General features: G+C 39.3%; 1 protein-coding gene across 1 annotated transcript in view; it reads right to left on the reverse strand.

Moving 5' to 3' along the window:
* GPR176 (G protein-coupled receptor 176) overlaps positions 1–22,215 on the reverse strand; it is a 134,396-nt gene extending 112,181 nt beyond the window's left edge. The window contains exon 1 of the mRNA XM_079125958.1: positions 21,154–22,215. Within this exon, the coding sequence (XP_078982084.1) occupies positions 21,154–21,325 (172 nt within the window). The 5' untranslated portion in view covers positions 21,326–22,215. The remainder of the gene's footprint in view (positions 1–21,153) is intronic.
* Between the last annotated feature and the right edge of the window lie 485 nt (positions 22,216–22,700).

The following is a 22,700-nucleotide window of genomic DNA, read 5'->3' on the forward strand; positions in this document are numbered from 1 at the left end:
ACCTTAACTATGCAATAAGGTGACGGCAGACAATGCTATTACTACCCTAGGAAAGAAAAAAAAAAGTCTTTTAATAACCTCAGCACTTACCTTAAAATAACCAGCCTTCTCTTCCCATCCTCCTGACATTTGCTTACATCATTTGACTCCCAGGTTTGTAACCTGGGAGTGACCCTGATGCACACCTGTCATCTCCATAGACACTGAGAAGTTGGTCAGGCATCCTTAGATTAATGTTAAAGTGTGAACTACCTGCATCAAAATCACCTAGCATGTTCATTAAAAATATAGATGCTAGGATGCCACATCAAATCCACTAAAATAAAATTCCTGGTGGTAGAACTTGGGAACCTGCATTTTTGACTGGTGATTTTTATGCACACTAAGTTTAAGATTCTCTGCCTTATCATTACAATCACAAAGAGAGGCCAAGAAATTGACCAGTAGTTGACCCACTGCTCCATAGCAGCAGAGCCAGACTTCATCCTTCCCTAGCACCTGTTGTGATCCTTGCCAGCTACAGTCCACTGATTTGTTACTAACAAGAAAAATGATTTGGTGCACTTCAGAGAAAAGTCCCATCCAATCTTAACAAGGACAGAATCCCGCAGAGTAAAAGGCAGTTAACCCTGTAGTCCCTAACCCTGCCTTTCATGTGGCAGAGACAAAAAGCTTCATTGTAGGGCTTCGGATCATCTGCAGATTCATTGCTGCTAACGATTTGCAACCTTGGGAGCAGGACACAGAAACAACAGGACAAATACAAAAGGTGCTATTCTCATCAATCAATGGGAGGGTTTGGAAACCGAAATTTGATTATTTCATCTCTGCTTGAGTCTCTCTTGAACTCTGTGTTCCTGGAAATTAAATTCACACTCATGTTGACTTCAGAGAGTTATTCTTTCCTTTCCACTTAGTAGCCTCTGAAAGTGGTTCTTGTCCTAAGAAACCCAACAAAAAGTAGCTGTAATTAAAGGTGCAAATGAGTACACATAGGGATGCCCACAGAACCAGAGAATAAATACACATGCCTTCTAATACAAGGCAGAGATGTCCTTATACATGCTTGCTCAGAAAACACAGTCATTCTTAACACAGGCACTCTCTCAATTACTTTATTTGGAACAAGTAATACATTATTTGGAACTTTGGAGAAGGAACACCATGACCTGAAATTCCCTCAGTCAGTACTACTTGGGTTTCCTGTAGAGGTCATCTGATGGAATAAGTAAAAAAGGAGGCAAAATTATTCATCATTCCCAGGCAAGTAAGTTCACAATTGCAAGTTTTTTATAAGCTCTCTTTAAAAAGCCATTTGTGATTATGTCATGTAGTTTGTGAACGAAAACCAAACCAATCAGCAAAAGGAGAAAAAATTCCTGTTAAAAAAATCAGAATAGTTACTACTGGTTTAATATAAAATTACCAGTGGCCACATCATATATGAGTTTTAAAAAAAAGGGGGGTGGTGTCCTACTCACAAGCTTGAAGCAATAATGATGGACCCTGAAAAACTGCATGAGATGGCTCCAAAATACTCCTGACAAGAACAGATGCTGATGTCAAAGAGGTACATGAAACATTTTAACAAAATTGCTTCATAAACTTTTAAGTAGTAAAGAAAGCATTTCTCAATTAATATAGTATGTCATCACTAGAAACAGAAACGTCGGGAACCAAGGTGCATTAGAGACAGCACCCCAAAGTAAGGTGTCAGACCAACATGTAAACTGCTCTAACTTATAGACAAGGGGTTATAAGACTCAAACTTCACAAGCCTGGAGTGTATACAAGAGCAGATGGACAATCATGGGCACACTGCAAGTTCTTTCCAGGAAGGAAAGGAAGGTGTTCCTGTCTCTCCCCTCAAGTCTAAGAAGGGGCTTTCAACAACCCATTCAGACAGCTTGATTTGTAGACCTTGCAACTGGGGTTCACAGTGTTTCTGTCTGAGAAACCTAAAGGACAAGAGAAGGGTTGATGAGCTACTCAAAGAAGAGGCTACAGTCGGCAGCTGAATTTCCAAAACTCATCAGGGGCAAAGGATGCATGTGTGTTTCCACATAATAGGCAAGGGCCAAGGTGTGTGAGAGAGAGAGAGATGTAGGGTCACGTCTGTACTTAAGGCAAACAGGCCTCAGCAGAAAGAAGCTGGAGGTGTAACAGCACCTACAGGGGCTGAAGACAGAATCAGAAAGGGCATCACCACCATCAAGAAACAGGTGATAGTCAAAGGAGTATGAAGCCACTTATCAGAGTATCAGTTGTGTAAGCCCTTTTCTGTATTTCCCTCCTCCACCCCCTATACCACCAACCCCAGCCCAGCTCCAGTCCTGGAGGGCTGAGTAAACTTGGCCAGGAGCTTGAAGTAGGAAAGGAACAGACTAGACTCCTTTGCCCAACTTTAGCCTTCTTCCAGGCAACAGCCTAGATTAGGAATTTCAGCAAGGGTAGAACATATCATTTTAAATCAAGTTTGGTGCTTGGACTCTTTCAACTGACAACACATACTATGTTCTAAATTGAGAGTGCTTTGTGACTTAAGAAAAATTAGGGAAGTTGTGGGGTTTCCATTCTTTCATTCAAGATAGTCATATAAATGGAATTAAAATTTAAAAGGGTGCAAAGTATTGATACATGCAACAAATTTGATTAATCTCCAGAGAGTTAAACTGAGTGAAAAAAACACAAAAGGTTACATACCATAGTATTCCATTTATACAACATTATTGAAATGACAAAATTATAGACATTGGGAACCAATTGGTAGTTGTCAAGGATAAGAAGGAGTTAGAGCAGGAGAGAAGAATCCTTGTGGTGACAGAAATATCAGCAGCAATATCCTGGATGTGATACTGCACGCGCCTTACACACAAACCACACACATGTGTACCATGTATTGAAGATGTCATTATTGGGGAAACCTTCCCAGAGAGGTGAAGGGGATGCTCCCATGACAGCTGACAGAAACTCAAGAGTCCCACTCTGATCCCACACATGTAGGGGCCACGTGTGTCAACATAGACAGTCAAATGTCACCTGCAGTTCCCTGATGACAACAGTGCCTCTCAACCACTCTCCCAAAGTAAGGCTCATGTTCCACAGACTATGACTGGCATTACTTCTAACCTTGTCTAGAATCCAAAAGGCTCCAAAATCTGTAGTGACATCCCCACATACATTATGCTACCTTGTTCAAAATGCTGCCATTCTTATTTCCTTATTAAACAGCTCTAATTTAAATCTGATTATAATTTTCTGTCCTTATGATTTCCTAACAAGAGACCAGCCTTTGTAAGCACTGCTGCAATCCACTGGACATGGCTATGTGTGTTTGAATCCCCACTGTGGACAAAATTCATATTCATTTCCACAGGCCCTTAAGTCTCATGTAAATCAGGATCGTAGTTATCTAATTAGCTGTCTTCTTTGTCTCTAAGCTTTACATTTAATCAATCACTATTGGGCACCAATTTTGTGCTAGGCACATATTCTAGATGTTCAGGACACAGCAGTGCTTGAAACAAAGTCCCTGTCCTCACATGGAGAGGAAGAGATTGCTATGCCAACAAGATAATTTCCAGAGTTATAAAAGCAATAACCAGAGTGATATGTTGAAAGAGGTGGTTGGCAGGGGGGATACATTAGATAAATGGTCAGGGAAACTTGAACTACAATTCAAAGATGGACACAAGCCAGCCACGGAAAGCAAATAGGGAAGAACATTCCAGGGCAGAAAGAACAGCTGAGAAAGATCAGTGGCCATTTGTGGTACTGGGCTTGATGTGTTAAAGAAACTGAAAGATGGATGGGAGGTTGTGCAGGGTCTCTCTGCTTTGCCCCTCTCCACCTTTCACCACTTGGTCTATGCCTTCTGCCTTTGTTCTGTCTCTTTGGTTTGACAATGCCTTTGTGATTCTGGCACTTGATTCCCGGACTTTTCTGCACTTGAGGCCTGGACCTTATGGGAGCAAAGTTCTCAATCTCCCCTGCCAGCCTTAAGCTCTGATCAGCTAAGGACACTCATCTCAGCCTCACAGAAGCACTCTGCATTGACCATCCTGAGAGTTGGACTCTGGCCATTTGAAGCAGAAAACAGAGCCAGCCACTCATTCCCCCAACCACCTACCAGACATCCAGGGCTTCCTCCACACACCACGAACTGACTGACACCAGGGTTGTTTCTGAGGACTCACCCACAGTCTTACCCACTGATCAGAAGCACATGTAAGCACTCAGGAAAGCGGAAAGCAGCTGACAATCCAAGGACTGACTGTTGAGCTTGTCATCTTCTGGGCAGCAACACCTAATGATAAACATTCTCCTTTTCTAACAGATTTTTTTCCCCTTGTTATTATTTTATACTAATTTGCTACCAACAACTACTTATGTGGTAAATGCTCTTTGCTAAAATGAGATGTTTAACTGAGAGATAAAAAGAACTAGAAGCTGAATGCTGATTTAGAACACTTGCCAAAATATTCCCTGGCCCGTTAGAATCTCCTCTGGACTTGTGCTGCTGCACAGCCACAGGCTTCTGACAACCCCACAGCTTCCAGCACCTTTACATTCCCGTGCTCCTGACTCTTTGAGCCTGAGCACCACCTTCCACACCTGGACCTTAACTGTCCTCCTCCATTCCTGTGAACTGGAACCAACTGCCGCGCCGTTTCTAGCTCCTGCTCAATTCTCATGGCCTGGGTTTCAGCCATGGTTCTTCCTGGGCATCCAATTTCCATTGCATCAGGCCTTGCTGGCTATGAAAAATATGCTATTAAACAAGTTCCTAATCCTCTGAATTCTTTCATCCAAACGCAGAATATGTGTTTATTACTAAAAACACTGTGTGTATCATACAGGATATTTCTGTTGTGTGTGACAGACATCCAACTCAAACAAGTTTAAGTTAAAAGGGAGATTTGGGTTTGGGGTTTATGTAATTATAACACATGGGGATAGAACTGGGCTCCGGATCACTGAGGAATCAAACAGCAGGATTCATTTACTCTGCCTCTCCTCTCTGCTGTCCCCATGTCTGTCTTTCATTTTCCCTTTTTCACTGTCTTACTCTTACCTCTGGTTCTCTCCATCCTCATTCTCTCCTAAGCAGACAACTCCGAGTTTCTACTGTCCCTGCTTAGCAAACCCTTTGGAAGAAGACTTCTCTACCAGCATTGCTACATCAAGGACTTTGACTTGATGGATCAAGCTGGGATCCCATGACCAGCCCTGGCTTACTCACCATGGACAGGGAAACAGGATACTAGGATCAGCAAGGTCTAGCTCATGAGCGCACCCCTACATCCAAAAATGGGAATGGGGCTAAACAAAGTACTATGAGGAGCAGTTATGAAAGAATGATGTAAAATAGAAAGTGGCAGACACTCCAATTTGGTCCATTCAACATTCCCTCTGTAATCCTTTCAACTCTCTACTAACCTCTGCTACACTGTTTGGAAAGCCAAAACTACCACTTTGCAGACAGCCTTGCAGTGAGGGTACAGGTTTATGATCCAAGTCCTATCCAAAAGATGTTCCCAAGGAAAGTGGGCAAGATGAACATGAGTGGGTGGGTGCACACTGTGTCCATAATCAGAAAAAAAAGACACCTTTACCTGATCCCTCAACCCTACCAAAATGAAATGCTTTAGAAAAAAAAAAAAAAAAAAAACTATTCTATCTCATCCTGTCCCCTAAAACAATGAAACCTTAAGCCTTTCATAACAACATTATTATTTTATAACTTTATTTGGCTTATGTTGGTATCTAAAGATATGGTACAATTTTTGAGGTTATAACACTCATAGAGGGTAACTGCCCTTTTTTCACAATGAATATAGTAACTGTAAACTGGGTGATACTAAAGCTTTTTTTTTTTTTTTTTTTGCAGTACTGGGGATCGAACTCAGGGCCTTTGTGCTTGCAAGGCAAGCACTCTACCAGCTGAGCTATCTCCCCAGCCCCAAAGAATTTTTCTTTTAAATACCTATTCTATATTTGGCAAGTCCGAACTCCCTTCTAAAGCCTGAACTCCCTTGTAATTCATCTTGCAAGTGAAGTTTTTCTTTACTAAATACTTTTGTAGCTCTATCTCTTTTGACAGTAAGATCTTACTATAGTTTTGATCTACATTGTCCCCCAAAGGCCCAAGTGTTGAAGACTTAGTCCCCAGCCTGTGGTGCCTTTAGGAGGTGGGCCTACTAGAAGGAAGTGAGGTCATGGGAGCATGCCCTTGAAGGGGATATTGAGATCCAGCCTCTTCCCCTCAACCTCTTTCCTGGCTGCCTGAAGTGAGTAGCTTTGCTCCACCAAATGCTCCCCACCATGAATGTCCTACCTCTCTGCAGGCCAAAAAACAATGGAACTAACTGGTCATTTACTGAAACCTCTAAAACCATGAGCCAAATTAAATCTTTCCAACTTATAAACTGATAATTTTAGTTTTTGTCAGAGTAGCAGAAAGCTGACTAACACAGATCTGTTGTCTGCAACTAAGAACCCTGATGAATACTGCAGAGAAGAGTCACCAGTGGATATTGGGAGAGAGCAGTGCTATTAGGGGGAAAGAGCTTGGAAATAGAAAATGTCCCCTGCATCATTTTACAATGTTACTGTGAATGGGATGGATGGTGATGGAATGAAATAATGTGGTATAAACTGAAAAGCATAATTAAAAGTAAGGCTGTCACAGTCTTCTTGTTTGCTATATTACGTTGGCAGATAAGTTGAAGGTCAAATGCACCTAAATTACCAGAAAACACTCCTCTCTCATTAGCAAAATGCTCCTTGACTGTCCTTATTAGAGACCCTCTAGAAATTTCTTAAACTCCACACATATATTGTTTCTAGACAACACGACATCATTTGGATATTAACATTGTATATAGAATCAGTTATCCCTATTCTAGTCATTGACTAAGTTTTGACTGGTAAACTTCATCACAGGCAAGCAACAGGCAGAACCAACAAGACAAAAACATGAAGGAAGTTTTTACTGCACAACAGATCCAGCATGGCGACTGGCTCTAAAAGAGAAGGGATAGAACACATTGAGGAGAGGTGCAGGGATCAATCAATTATACCTGTAATTTTTTATAACTATAAAAACAAATATTTGTTACAAAGATATTTTAAACAAATATATAAAATCTGTTATTTATGAGGGGTGGGTTTATGACGATTTGTTAATTTTTTTCTGCATTTTTTTATTGTAAACAAATGGGATACATGTTGTTTCTCTGTTTGTACATGGCGTAAAGGCATACCAATTGTGTAATCATAAATTTACATAGGGTATTGTTGTTTGATTCATTCTGTTATTTTTCCCTTCCCCCCACCACTCCCACCCCTCTTTTCCCTCTATACAGACCTTCCTTCCTCCATTCTTGCCCCCATCCCTAACCCTAACTCTAACCCTAACACTAACCCCTCCCTCCTCCCATTATGTGTCCTCATCCACTTATTAGCGATATCATTCGACCTTTGGTTTTTTGAGATTGGCTTATCTCACTTGGCATGATATTCTCCAATTTCATCCATTTGCCTGCAAATGCCATAATTTTATCATTCTTCATGGAGGAGTAATATTCCATTGTATATATATGCCACAGTTTCTTTCTCCATTCATCAACTGAAGGGCATCTAGGTTGGTTCCACAGTCTGGCTATGGTGAATTGAGCAGCTATGAACATTGATGTGGCTGTATCTCTGTAGTATGCTGATTTTAAGTCCTTTGGATATAGGCCAAGGAGTGGGAGAGCTGGGTCAAATGGTGGTTCCATTCCAAGTTTTCTGAGGAATCTCCACACTGCTTTCCAGAGTGGCTGCACTAATTTGCAGCCCCACCAGCAATGTATGAGTGTACCTTTCTCCCTACATCCTCGCCAACACCTGTTGTTGCTTGTATTCTTGATAATCGCCATTCTATTTGGGGTGAGATGGAATCTCAGGGTGGTTTTGATTTGCATTTCTCTTATTACTAGAGATGTTGAACATTTTTCCATATGTTTGTTGATTGCTTGTAGATCTTCTTCTGTGAAGTGTCTATTCATTTCCTTAGCCCATTTGTCGATTGGATTATTTGCATTCTTGGTGTAGAGTTTTTTGAGTTCTTTATAGATTCGGGATATTAGCGCTCTATCTGAAGTATGATTGGTGCAAAGATTTTCTCCCACTCTGTAGGCTCTTTCTTCATATTGCTGATAGTTTCCTTTGCTGAGAGAAAGCTTTTTAGTTTGAATCTATCCCAGTTATTGATTCTTGCTTTTATTTCTTGTGCTATGGGAGTCCTGTTGAGGAAGTCTGGTCCTAAGCCAACATGTTGAAGATCTGGACCTACTTTTTCTTCTATTAGATGCAGGGTCTCTGGTCTGATTCCGAGGTCCTTAATCCTTTTGAGTTTAGTTTCGTGCATGGTGAGAGATATGGGTTTAGTTTCATTCTGTTGCATATGGATTTCCAATTCTCCCAGCACCATTTGTTGAAGAGGCTATCTTTTCTCCATTGCATATTTTTGGCAACTTTGTCTAGTATAAGAACATTGTATTTATTTGGGTTTGTGTCCATGTCCTCTATTCTGTACCATTGATCTACCTTTCTATTTTGGTACCAATACCATGCCGTTTTTGTTACTATTGCTTTGTAGAAGAGTTGAAGATCTGGTATTGCGATACCCCCTGTTTCACTCTTCCTGCTAAGGATTGCTTTAGCTATTCTGGGTTTCTTATTTTTCCACATGAATTTCATAATTGCTAGCTCTATTTCTGTAAGGTACGTAATTGGGATTTTAATTGGAATTGCATTGAATCTGTATAGCACTTTAGGTAGTATGGCCATTTTGACAATATTAATTCTTCCTATCCAAGAACATGGAGATCTTTCCATCTTCTAAGGTTTTCTTTAATTTCTTTCTTTAGTGTTCTGTAGTTCTCATTGTAGAGGTCTTTCACCTCTTTTGTGAGATTGATTCCCAAGTATTTTATTTTTTTCAATGCTATTGTGAATGGGGTAGTTTTCCTAATTTCTCTTCCTGAAGATTCATCACTTATGTATAAAATGCATTGGATTTATGAGCATTGACCTTGTAACCTGCTACTTTATTGAATTCACTTATGAGTTAATTTTTTTCTGCATTTTTGAAACCAATTAAAAGGAAAAAGTGAGGGATCCAGGAAAGAAAGACCGTTTGTTTCATGCTTTGCTGCTAATTCTTCTATTTTACTCACAGGAAGGAAAAACAAAACATAGCAAACACCAAATACCAAGCCATAAGTTCCAAAATGGATAATAAATCATTGTTAGAAATTGATCTGAAGTGTCAAGGTGCCTGGCATTTGTGGCTTAGACTGAAAGTTTTTCAGTGTCTTAGATCTGGTGAAGCAAATTAATTTTTGGTACAGGTCAAAAGAACTGTTTCCCAGGATGCCTCAGAATCAAGTGTGGCCACCAATCAAAATATTGTTTGAGTAAGTATGAAGACATTTCTCCATAAATTGCTTGGACTGCAACAGCAAAAGAAAAAAGCACTTCCTAAGCAGGAGCATTTGAGTTTCCAGTACATAGCCATCAAAAGAAATCTTTGTGTGAGTTTGAGAGAGGGGTGTGGTTTCATTTTTTTTATTGATACAGTAATAATTGGGAGGATTCAAGGTTATATTTGGCTTACAGAGTTTGAGCCATAACTTACAGTTTGAGAAGAGAGTACTTATTTATCATTTCCTTTTGTCAGTAATCCTTTATAATTCCCTAGCTTCATGATGAAATTTTAGTAGAATCAAACTTACACAAATCAAAGCTATATCATTAAGTTCTACAATTACTGATTGATCTAAGTTTAGGAACGGAAGTCCTAGAATCAGCTATACAACAGGTATAGCACTAGTTCAAATATGAAGGCTAAAAGATCAGGTTTAAAACTATTTTGCTAAAAATCTCAAGTTTGTCCCCCTCCCAATTCTCAGGTTTGCCCTACTCCTCACTTGCAAAGTGAGTTTGCCTCACTCCAATAGGGGGCTCTGCACTGAACCTATGGGGCACATTTTCAGATATCCAGAAACTATGTGATTAAAAGGAAAGATAAATAATTTTAATGTTCTATGAGTGTAAAATAATAAGGAAATTTTTCTTACTCATCCATCAGTAAAATTTTTGAAGTCCCACATTATATATCAAAAACAAGTATTTAGATACAAATGGTTATTTTTTCCATATTTTATTGATGCATTTTAGTTGTACACAATGAAGGGATTTGTTACATATTCATACATGCACATGATATAACAATATAATTTGGTCAATAACATTCCCCAATATTTTCCCTTTCTCTCTCTTCCTCCCTCCCCTTACTCCCTTTCCTCTACTCTACTGATCTTCCTTTGATTTTCATGAAATCCAACCACCCCATCACCTTTCTTTCTCTTTTTCCTTAGCTCTAGCTTACACATAAGAAAGAACACATGACCCTTGACTTACTGAGTTTGGCTTATTTTGCTTAACATAATATCCTCAAGTTTCATCCATTTTCCTGCAAATTATATAATTTCCTTCTTCTTTATGGTTGAATAAAATTCCATTGTGTATATACACCACATTTTCTTTATCCATTCATCTGTTAATGGGCACCTTGGCTGGTCCCATAGTTTGACTACTGTGAACTGTGCTCTATGAACAGGGGTATGACACATATCACTGAAGTACGATGACTTTAATTCCTTAAGATAAATACAAAGGAACAGTATAGCTGGGTTTTATGATAATTCCATTCCTAGTCTTTTGAGAAGCCTCTATACTGATTTCCATAGTGGTTATACTAATTTACAATTCCACCAACAGTGTAAGAGTGTTCCTTTTACTCCCCATACTCTCCAACATTTATTATTGTTTGTTTTCTTGATGGCTACCATTGTAATTGGAGTGAGACAAAATCTCAAGTGTAGTTTTGATTTGCATTTCCCTAACTGCTAATCATGTTGAACATTTTTTCACATAGTTGTTATCCATTTGTACTTCTTCTTTTGAGAAGTGTTTGCCCATTTATTAATTGGGTTCTTTGGGGTTTTTTTTGGTGTAAAGTTTTTCAAGTTCTTTCTATATTCTGGATACTAATCCTCTGCCAGAAGAGTAGCTAGCAAAGATTTTCTCCCCTTTTGTAGATGCTCTCTTCACATTCTTAATTGTTTCCTTTGCTATTCAGAAGCTTCTGAATTTGATGCCATCCCATTTATTAACTCTTGGCATTATGTCCTAAACTTTAGGGATCCTATTGAGAAAGTCGTTGCCTGTGCTTATATATGTTGGCATGTTGGCCTACATTTTCTTCCAAGTGTTGCATAGTTTCCGATATCATTTCTAGGTCTTTGATCCATGTTGAGTTGACTTTTGTTCAGAGTGAAACAAATGGGTTTGAATGTTTTCTTCTCAAAACTCTCGCTGTACCTGAGATCACTTTAACTCCTTCCAGGTAAAAGTTCATTTCTTCACATCCAAACTCAAATTCGAATAGCACAAATATTCCAATATCCACCTTGAATTTTAAAATTCAGGTAATTCTCTCACAATTTTTAATAAGCCTCTATTAACCCTTATTTATTCCAGCACAAATGTCTGGTTTTTTAAAGCTAATATTAGTTTGAACCATATAAAATTACAATTTTATTTGGTTAAATGTCTTCTGGAATCCAGTCTAACAATCATTCCACTTTCTGCTTTTAATATTTGTTTTGCTTATTCTTCAACTTCTGATTGTGGCAACACAGCAGACTAATTTTTATGACTTTAGAACGCAGCTACAAAGAGGTAAAATAGGTTGGGTGAAACAGAAGACATCTTTAAATTCACAGCTGAGCTTAACAAATATAAAAGGAAATTCCCCATTGCATGAAACAAAGAAAGGAATGTTTGTTTGGGGGTTTTATTATTCAGCCCTTGAAAGAGGCCCTCACAGCTAACTTCAGGTTTCAACAACCATATAGGGACTGGATACTAGACCCTGAATACTAGATGTAGAGTTGTAGTAGAAATTCTTGCATAAACAAAATATTCAAGGGATATGAAAAATATTCAATGAAAAAGAGGTTAAAAACTGTCCTCCACCTCAGAGAAGACAGGAAATGTACCTTTTCCTATGGCTGAGGTCTTTGCCTGGCAATTACCCTGAGATACCTGGCAAGAGCAAAAGTCAAACTATTCTGAAGACCACTTCTATGACCAAGATCTCAAAGAATGATTCAGAAAAAGATGAGCTCACAATCAAAAACTCAGAAAACACACAAAAATGATCCACCGTAGGTGAGAGCTGGTGGATGTAATAAGGGTCCCAAGGTAACAATCTGAAATGGTATATTTAAAATTATCAAAGAGACTGCTTTAAAATGTACCTGGGTTTAATTTAATTTATAGGTAAGACTGAGTGCCACTGAAGAGGCATGTTGTCAGTCCCCCAAAACAAGAGACATAATATGCCATATGCAGTGCCAGGTGAATTTACAACACACAGAGAACATGGGAAGGGGGTGGGTGGGACGGAGACTGGGACAAAGCCTTCATTACCATAGAGTCAGGGGGCACCTACATGGCCCTGTTCCCAAATGGGTAAGGAGCAAAACACAAAGGTTGGGGCAATGTGGTTAGAAGATTTGGAATATGGTTTTCACATACCAATGAAAGCTGGTGCACACAGAAGATGTAAACAATTTTGGGCATTGATTTAGTCCTGTGATTAACGGATGCCAAATTATCAATCAGAAAATCTATGAAAGTTGATTAGAACTGAGATAAAAGAGGGAATTAAAACCATAAAGAACAAGATACTAGTATCAATCTGATACCTTCCTGCTTCTGTATAGATGTGTCTGAAACCCTCAATTTTCTAAATGGCTTACATGCCATAGGTTTGCCCATAGGATGTGACTGGAGGTTTCTAAAAGATACGTGCCACTCACTTCTCTATTGTTATCAAATAGATGAAATACTAAAGTTATTCACCCTTTCTGCTTAAGATAGTGAACTTCTTTATTTAAAAAGCAACTTTAAAAGTCAATACATTAACAGCTGTTAATGTCATAATTTAACATGGTTTCTTTCTATAGCATGCCACCATAAAAGTATGGAATACAGACACTGGAAGAGAGGATACTCATATACATAAGCAACTCAGAATAACATCACTTAGCATCCAAAAGGTTGAAAAAAAAGCCAGAGGTACTTAAGAAGTAAATTAAAAACTCTGAAAGTGAGGGTTGATATTTCTGAAGATATCAAAGGTGAAATTATTTTAAATATTTCTGGGGTTAGCTAATTTATATGACAGTGGTTCCTGTTAGAAACATTCTGAAGATACTAAAAAGCTATTATTGCTTTTTAGTGTTGCCTAGGGTAAATCCTTCCAAATTTTGCCCACAGTCGCTCCCACCTTCCAGTCTAGGCAAAAACTCCTCTAAGTTTTTATGCTATATGTCAACTAACAATTTTCTGGCCAGCTAACATGGAAGTTCCTTTACAATATAACAGTTTTCCCGGTAGCTTCCAGTCACTCCTCAACTTAAATGGCTTATTCAGAAAAATGGTATGTGAGGAAAATCGTTGACAAATTATGGAAGAAATACTTTCAGAGATTTAGACATCCCAGAGGAAAATACAGTCATATCTGTTTCTTCTTATTTTAAGACAAATTTCCTCTCATTCTATAAAATCCAATAATAAAGAAAAAGCATACTTTACTCACAGTAGGAATATTTGGAGATGATACTTTGGGCCAAAAATAAAAATGGCTAAATTGGAAAAGCCAGACAGTAAATTAATTACTTTTATCTATCAATATCTCCTACGATAGATATAATAGTTACTTTTGTTTACCAATGTCTACCACTATACCTTAGTCATCAACATATAAAGGGATATTTTAACACCATATAAACACTGCTCTGATGGGGTCCTTGCAAAGGTTAAATTTCTAATCCTAACGCAAAGAATGTGTGTATTTCAATAGTATAGAATCACACATAGAGTAAGGTCCGGAACAAAATAGAACCAGTAAAGAAAAATAAGACAATTGGCCACATTTTAAATAGATATGTCCTCCTGCTCCAATGAGCTTATTGCCACTGGAACATTTGTAAAGGTGACATTATTTTAAATATTTCTGGAGTTAGCTAATTTATATGACAGTGGTTCCTGTTAGAACATTAATGTAGCAGTTATGATACAGCCAGATAATTTATCCAGATCCCATCAGTTACAAAAGACTGAGCTCTAACACAGACAAGACTTATTAGCACACATTAAATGAACCTCATTGCTCACTTAGGTTGAAGAAAAGAAAAACAGAGGAAGTTATTACCTGATTCTATTACAAATAAGTCTCTATGAATATGCTATAGAATGTGATTAGTCTCCTCCATGACTCTGGGAAATTCTGTTTCTAGATCATGTTTCTAAAGAACACAAATTACCTAAGGGAAAAGAGATTTATTTTCCTCTTATTTATTCCTTGTCAAAGATTTACAATAATCCTTCAATAGGATGATGGCATAAAAATTTTTCACAAGATCTAGTAGAAAGCATCAAAACAATCGCCTGGGAAAAGAATTGTCTTTTCAACAAATGATGCTTAGACAACTGGATATCCACATGCAAAGGAATGAATTTGGATTCCTGGCTCACACATATGCAAAAATAAACGCATATATCAAAGGCCTAAATTAGATGAATCAAAGAGCTAAACTATAAATCTCTTACAAAAAGTTTAAAAGTACATCTTCATAACCTTAGATCAGGCAATGGTGTCTTAGATATGACATCAAGAGCACAAGCAACAACAACAAAAAATTAGGTAAGTTCAAAAAATTAGGTAAAATTATTCTTTCAGAAGACATAACAAGACAATTAAAAAAACAACCCAATAAGTGGGAGAAATTAATTGCAAATCATATATCAGATAAGGTCTAGTATCCTGAATATATGAGGAACTCTGACAATCAACAATAAAAAGACAAATAACCCTGTTTACTTACTTATTTATATTTTTGTGGTACTAGGAATCAAACCCAAGGTCTCATTCAAGTACTCTGTCATTGAGCTAAATCTCCAGTCCTTTTTGTTTGTGTTTTGTCTTATATTGTTTTGTTTTGAGACAGGATCTCACTAAGTTCCCCAAGCTGGTCTGAACCTTGCAATCCTCCTGCCTCAGTCTCCCACTAGCTGGGATTATGGTTACATGCCACCACACCAGGTTTAAATGCCTCAATTTAAAATGGGCAAAAGATCTGAAGAGATATTACTTCAAAGACACACAAGTGAATAATAAGCACATGAAAAGGTACTGAACAACATTAGTCATTAGGGAAATATAAATCAAAACCACAATGATATATTACTTCGCATCCACTAGAATAGCTATACTCAGAAAGAAAAATAACAACAAATAGTGACAGGATTGTGAAAAAATCAGAAACCTCGTGTACTGTCAGTGGAAATATAAAATTATGCCACCACTTTGGAAAACAGTCTGGCAGTTCCTAGAAAGGATAAACATAGAGTTACCATATGATCCAATAATTCTACTCCAATGTATATATACCCAAGAAAACTGAAAACATGTCTACATCAAAACATACATGTGAATATTCATAGCAACATTATTCATAATAGCCAAAAAGTGAAAATAACTCAAATGTCATCATATGATGGATGGACGCACAAAACGTAGTATATCCATACAATGAAGTATTATTCAACAATAAAAAATGACGTTCTGATACATGCTACAATATGGATGAAACCTAAAAATATGCTAAGTGAAAGAGGCCAGTCACAAAGATCACATATTGTATAACTCTAGCCATTTCCATATGAAATATGGAAATCCTTAGAGACAGAAAGTAGATTCAGCAGTTGCTTATGGTTCAGGGTATTGAGGGAAATGAAGGAGCAACTGCTAATGGCTATATGGTTTCTTCAGGGAATGATAAAAATGTTCTGGAATTGAATAATGGTGATGGTTTCAGAACTCTGTGAATATACTAAAAACTGCTGAGTAGTAGCCTTCGTGTGAATTCTAAAGTAAACAAATTTTATCAATAAACTTACATTTTTTAAAAGGTTTTTCAAACTCCTAAAGTTTTTTAAAAATTTAAATTCCAAGAAGAATTGGAAAGTAAAAAGATATGCATATAAAGGTCAAGAAAGGAGAAGCATATGGTCAGCAACCAGAATTTCATTCAGATGGAGGTCAAATTGATTTTCTCTGCCTTATATATTATAAAAGAATAGGTTGGGGGCTGAGGGTGTAGCTCAGTTGGTAGAGTGCTTGCCTCGCAAACACAGGGCCCTGGGTTCAATCCCCAGCACCACCAAAAAAAAAAAAAAAAAAGAATAGGTTGGGAATACCTCCAGCATATGGAAATCTAAGACAAAGTGAGGCAATTATATTAGGTTCATCTACCAGACTATCACCCTACCATTTCCTGACTCCTTAAGTTAATTTAGGATCCTTTATTCTTGATGTTGTCTACTAGGTTTGTAGGTGTGCCAAAAGAAACAGCATGTAGAAGTAAGGCTATTGGTATTACATTACTATTGGCTATAATTATGGCTAACTAAAAATCATTCTGTGTAATTCTGAATTACAAGTACAGGCGAGTATTAACACATTTTCTGTTAAACATTAAGTGAAGAATTCCAAGAATTATTCAGCTAGTATCTGGTTAGTATCAACTAGTATCAAAGGCACATGTATATTTATCAATCAAGTATCATGAACATTACTGGTACCCCATAGGAATTTGCTGGAATACTAGTAAGTATAAGCAAAAATGGTGTTCATTTACTCAGTCATAAAGAAGAATGAAATTATGGCATTTGCCCATAAATGGATAGAACCAGAGACTATCAAGCTAAGTGAAATGTCAATCCCAAAAAACCAAAGGCCAAATGTTCTCTCTGATATGAGGATGCTGACACACAATAAGGAGGAAGAGGGGGAGAATAGAATTTGTTGGATTAGACAAAGGGGAATGAAGGGAAGGGAGTGGGGATGGAAGTAGGAAAAACAGTAGAATAAATCAGACATATCTTTCCTTCAGACATAAATGAATAAATCAGACATATATGAATTCAGACATAAATGAATAAATCAGACATATATGAATTCATAACCAGTGTAATTCCACATCATGTTTAACCATGGATTTTAATTACAATAAGTTATACTCTATGTATGTATGATAACTCAAAATATACTCTACTGTCATGTGTATCTAAAAAGAATAAAAAATAACACCAAGATAAAAACATTACCCTTACAAAATTAAATTCTGTATCACAAGCTCTAAGTAAATTTCAGGAAAGAAGTTATTAATAAAATTTATTCTTCATAAAAAATGGTGTTTATTCATATCATCTATTGAACATATTCATCAAGTGAGTCCCCAATCTTTCCTTTAGTTTGTTTTTTTACAGTGCTGGGGAACAAACCCAAGGTCTCTCACATGTTAGAAAAGTGCTCTACCATAGAGTTACATCCCCAGCACCCCCATCTTCCCTTTGAAATGAATACTTTAATAACCACCACATGGAATCAAGTCCCAAATGAATTAGACCATTACTTGGGGTCATCAATCCTCATGCTGGCTCACTCTACATCTCTAAGTGTATTAGTGTGCTCAGGCTGATATAACAAAATACCATAATAGAAATGGCTTAAACAACATTTATTTCTAACAGTTCTGGAAGCTAAGAAGTACCCGATCAGGTACCGGCAGGGACAAGTTGTGGAGAGGACCTTCTTCATGGCTTGTAGACAGCAATCTTCTTGCTATATTCTCTCAGGATAGGAAGAGAACCAAGCAACTCTCTGGCACCAATCCTCATGAGGACCCCACCCTCGTGATCTCATCTAAACTTGAACTACCAAAGGCCTCACCTCTTAATGCCATCCATCGCACTGGATTCAGAGCTTCAACATATGAATTGGGGGGGGGGGGGGAGGGGTGTGTGCAAATATTCAGTTTACAAAAGTAAGGAAAGTAGATACAGCTTGAAAACAAGACCCATACATATAGTGGTTTGGCAGGAAGAAGGAAAGCTTATTTCTCTATTTTTAAATATTCTAAAATAAAATTTGGTGCAGGATACAGAAATGCTGGCTATTGTCCACAGGGATAATCTTCTTTAATTAACAGAAAATTCATTTATTTAAATATATACCCTATGCCTACAATGAAGATAGGCACAGATGACAAGCAATCTGTGCAGGAGTAGTTTAGAGGTAATAAGCTAGGTCATAACTGCTGACCTTTTTAAAGGCAAAGCACCAAAGAGGAGCCCAGCTCTATAAGCACTTGAACTGAGAATCCATGGAGAGTGAGGGAAAAAAAGATCAATCCTATGGAGTTCAATGTAAAGTATTTATTAGAAATGGTGACTCCAAATCTTGTTGAGTCTTTGATTTCATACTGTTGATAACTAAAAATGGTGTGGGCCATCTATTTGCTAAAGAGGATCTAAATTATTTGATGCTCTTTCAAGATCCTCTTCATATCTGAAGATATCCCAAGATGTTTCATAAAGAAATCTGATAAACACTAGTTTACACAAACTCCCAAAAGGTATATTATTTGAGTAATAACATATGTAACTTGTGAGTTCATTTTCAACACAGCAAATAATGTTCCCAATGGTTGGAATATTACAGTTATTCCAAATTTTTAGGGATTTTTCCTATTGCAGGGCACTAAAACAGTTTCCAAAAAGAGCTGCAAGACATCAATAGTACAAAGGAATTATTTTCACATAATAATGGGCCTCTGAAAAGCCTAACAAAAAAGAAATCTATTTTGAGAATATGGGAAATATATTTGAATTCATTTAAAGGGAAAATTTTAAGAAGAAACTCATTTGATTAAGTTTGGGGACAGAAGAAATAGGTAGACTAAACCAATTATTTATTCTAGATACTATTCCATCCTCCCACAATTTAACCTTTCTCCTACTCCTAATCTATTATTTTTCTCTATTTGAGGGCTTTCAAACTAAGCTCCCAAGTTTCCTTGCCCTGCAGCTGACTGAATATGGCTCAGGAAGTAAGCTGTGGGCCTTAAATGGCATTACCAGAAGAATATGAATGTACATAGATATATTTAAAGGGATCAGCTCTTTAGAGAACAATGAATCAAGAATACCAATAAATAACAAATACACAGGGCAATATTACAATCCAGTTAAGCTTTAAGGAAACCAAAAATACTATCTATATTTATATTTTCTGAAAATAGAAAGGAGCAAATGGAATCCTTCTTAGGAGGGCCCAAGTAATGTGAAAGGGGGCAAATATGTCCTCCTAGGTCAAGGCAGTCATATTCAGAGAAAATTAGTCTCTTTTTTTGAGAGATCCATGAAAGAAGTTTTTGCATGTCACTCAGAACTGCTATGTGGAAAAGAGCTGAAATAAGAGCATATTTATCTAGAAATTCCTAAATCCAATGCAAGCTAAAAAATGGAAAGGACATGGGAAGTACAAGTAACTTATTAAATGTCCACTATTTGCTGTCTCTTACACATGCTGTCTTCTACTTCAATAGTACTCAATTTTTTTTTAGTTGAATCATAACAAAACTCCCAAACACCATCTTTCTTCAAAGTTACCAATGGGGAAAATTACACACACTCACACAAACACACACACACACACACACACACACACACACACGGACACAAATTTTATTTCTGCAGGGAAAAACCTGCAAAAACAAAATTTATAAACCTTTATTCTGCCTCCCCAGTAACCTACCCTGTTAGTGTAACAATACTGAAATTTAACTCCAAGTAGCATGCCCAGTATCTATTAGAGGTTCAGTAAGTATTTGGTAAATGAATGTTGAAATTTTTCAGAACACAAGCTTTTGTTAATGTGCACTTAATATTCACTCATAAAAATGCATCTTAAAACACACACCATCTAGACATAGTCACAGTAACGTCTACTCCTAACAATGCACTCATGACAAAAAATGGAAGACAAATATTACAAAAGAATGGACTGGAATGGAATGATGACAATTAGAGAAAATATGAAGGGAAATTCCAAACACTTAAAATTCTTCCAAATATGGTCTTTTTTTTATGTCAGTTACTTGTTTTCCATGGAAATTCACAAGTACTGGGAAAAGTAACCTATCTGGACGTTGGAACTTTAACATTACTCTTGCATATATCACATATAATCATAAAGGATCTCTTTGCACCCTTCTAATTCACATTAGAGAATTTACACATATTTACAAATAGTGTGCACTATGTTGAACAAACCTCAACTGAAATGAATATTAATTGTATTATCTGTCATTTAAAGAACTCTAAAGAGTAGTCTCGTTTAAGACTAGTGAAAAGTACAGGCAATTCTTACTAGTGGACATAAGTTTTTACATAAATTCTTACTAGTGGACATCAGTTTTTCCTGAACAAGGGAAGAAATCTGTTGCACTTGGTTTGGGGTTTTTTGTTTTGTTCTGTTTTATGCTATCTTTGTTTTGTACTTCAAACAAAATATAAGTAGAGAAATAAGATGGGTTTTGTTTTATTTGGGGATTTTCAAAATAGCTGAAGGCAACATGAAAAGTTTAAATTCACAGGGTTGTTTACTAGAAGGTCAGTGTTCTGAAGAGGCAAGCCATAAAATACGCACAAATTAAGACTTACAAAAAATATTTTATATAGAGAATAGATAGTAGCGTGAAATACATATTTAACAGAAAGTAACATCCTTCATCAGCAACAAAATCCCACAGAATCTTCTTATTTGTAAACAAGAGCTGGAGCCCACCGCTGCTCCCTGGTATCCAGGAGGTAGGGAATGGGGTGCACAGCGCTTCGCCCACCCCAAAGCGTTCTGCAAGGAGGATGACCTCTGCCCAGATCTGGCACCAACCTTGGGCCAAGAAAAAGACCTGTCGGAACTGTTCCGCTTTCAGCTTATGGGTTGGGTTCGACCACTCCTGCTTAACTTCACTGCAGTTACCCCGGGATTCTTAAACCTCCTTCAACTATCGCACTTGGCCAAGCACCTGCAACCCACGAGGCTCGGGTTACCGCGGATGGCAGCTCCCGGAGCCTGTGCCCTCGGGGAAGCCCGGCCCGAAGGCAGCCCCGCAGGTGGCTTACCGAGCAGCGAGCCTATGAAGATGACGATCTGGACTGTGGTGGTGAACTGGCGGTACAGCTCCGCCTCGCCGAACTCCCCGAGCGCGCTGCGGTTAGTGCCCGCCGCCTCGGCGCCCGACGTGTTGCGCGGCTCGCTGGCGTTTCGGGAGATCCAGCTCGCGTTATGCCCCATGGTGAGGCTGGGGCTCGGGTTCCGCTCACTGCCCGCGCGCCTCGGAGCCCCGCGTGGGTGCCTGACGGAGTCCTGGAGAGCCGGGGCAGCCGGCGGGTCCCCTCACGTCTCCACATCGTCAACCCCGCCGCCTGGGAGGCGGGGTGGTAGTGAAGCGAGGCCGCGCCCCATGCCTGTTCCCCCCTGGGTCCCTGTCAGCAGCCACATGAAAGCAGCAGGGTCAGAGCCCGCCAAACGTCGTCTGTCCCTCCTCCAGCGGGGTCAGCGCGGCCAAGCCCACTCAGCAGAGATGGAAACAGACAAGGGGGCATCTGATGGTCAAGGAGGGCTCTCTCCAACCCCGCCGCCCCCTTCAACCTCTGATCCCTCCGCCCTCTGAGAGCCAGGGTATCCCACTCTAGTCCCCTTGGACTGACGGGCTCTGCCTCTCTCCTTAGAGGGAAGAGAACATTTGGCTAAAGCAATTTTTCAATTCTGCGGGCTCTGAGGCTGGATGGTGACGATGTGAAACCCACGAAATGCCCAAGCCGTGCCGGAGCTGACCCGATCGGCTCAGACCCCCAACACCCAGTGGGCGCCCCAGGCCTGTTTGGAATGCCCTGAGTCTCCTAAACAGCCTGGCCCTGCGCGGTTGGCTGTCCGCCAGGACGTCCCCGGCAGTCTCCTCCTCCCCTTGCTGGGGGCTCCGACCTCCCGCCTCGGCACGGCGGCAGGGACCCCGATCCGCAACCCCTCTTTGCCTCTGCACCGCCTGGCATCCTCTTTCCTAGACCCACTCGGGCCGGACGCCGCTGGGACAGACAGAGCTTGGAAAACCGGAGGGAACGCGGGTGGACGCCCGGTAAGGGGCAGTGGCACCGCCCCCTCGGCCGCCGGGCTCCCGGCGCGCGCCTAGGGTAACCGGGGGCGCGCGGCCGGTGGGGACGGTCACGTGACGCTCGGTCCCGCCCCTCACGCAGCCGAGGGAGGCGACGCCATCTTGGCCCTGCGGAGCGTGACTTCCTTACGGGAAGCGTGGGAGGTGCGGAATTTTGTGTCTGGCTTCTGTGGACACGCTTCCTACTCCTCCCGGACTTCGCTTCGTTTACGGCTGCCGTTGCTGCCCCACGCTTGTCAGCCTAGACTGCCTGCAAGCCCTTAATTACACGTCGCTGCCACCTGGGCAGGGAGCCCAGTCTTCTGGCCTCTTGGTCAAACCTTAAGTGTAGCTGAAGCATTAAAATATGGAACATAGGAATTCAGTGCGTGGTTTCCTAGACTCTCTTATTGGATCTCTTTTCTAAAACGTACACGGTATAATCCAAGCATAGTGGATTCTGACAATGAAGAGTTGGAAGGAAGTAGCTTCCTGTGGACTGATGCAAAGGTTGGGAAG

The sequence above is a fragment of the Sciurus vulgaris genome, assembly GCF_902686455.1.
Source record: "Sciurus vulgaris genome assembly, chromosome: 2".
NCBI classification, from domain to species: domain Eukaryota; kingdom Metazoa; phylum Chordata; class Mammalia; order Rodentia; family Sciuridae; genus Sciurus; species Sciurus vulgaris.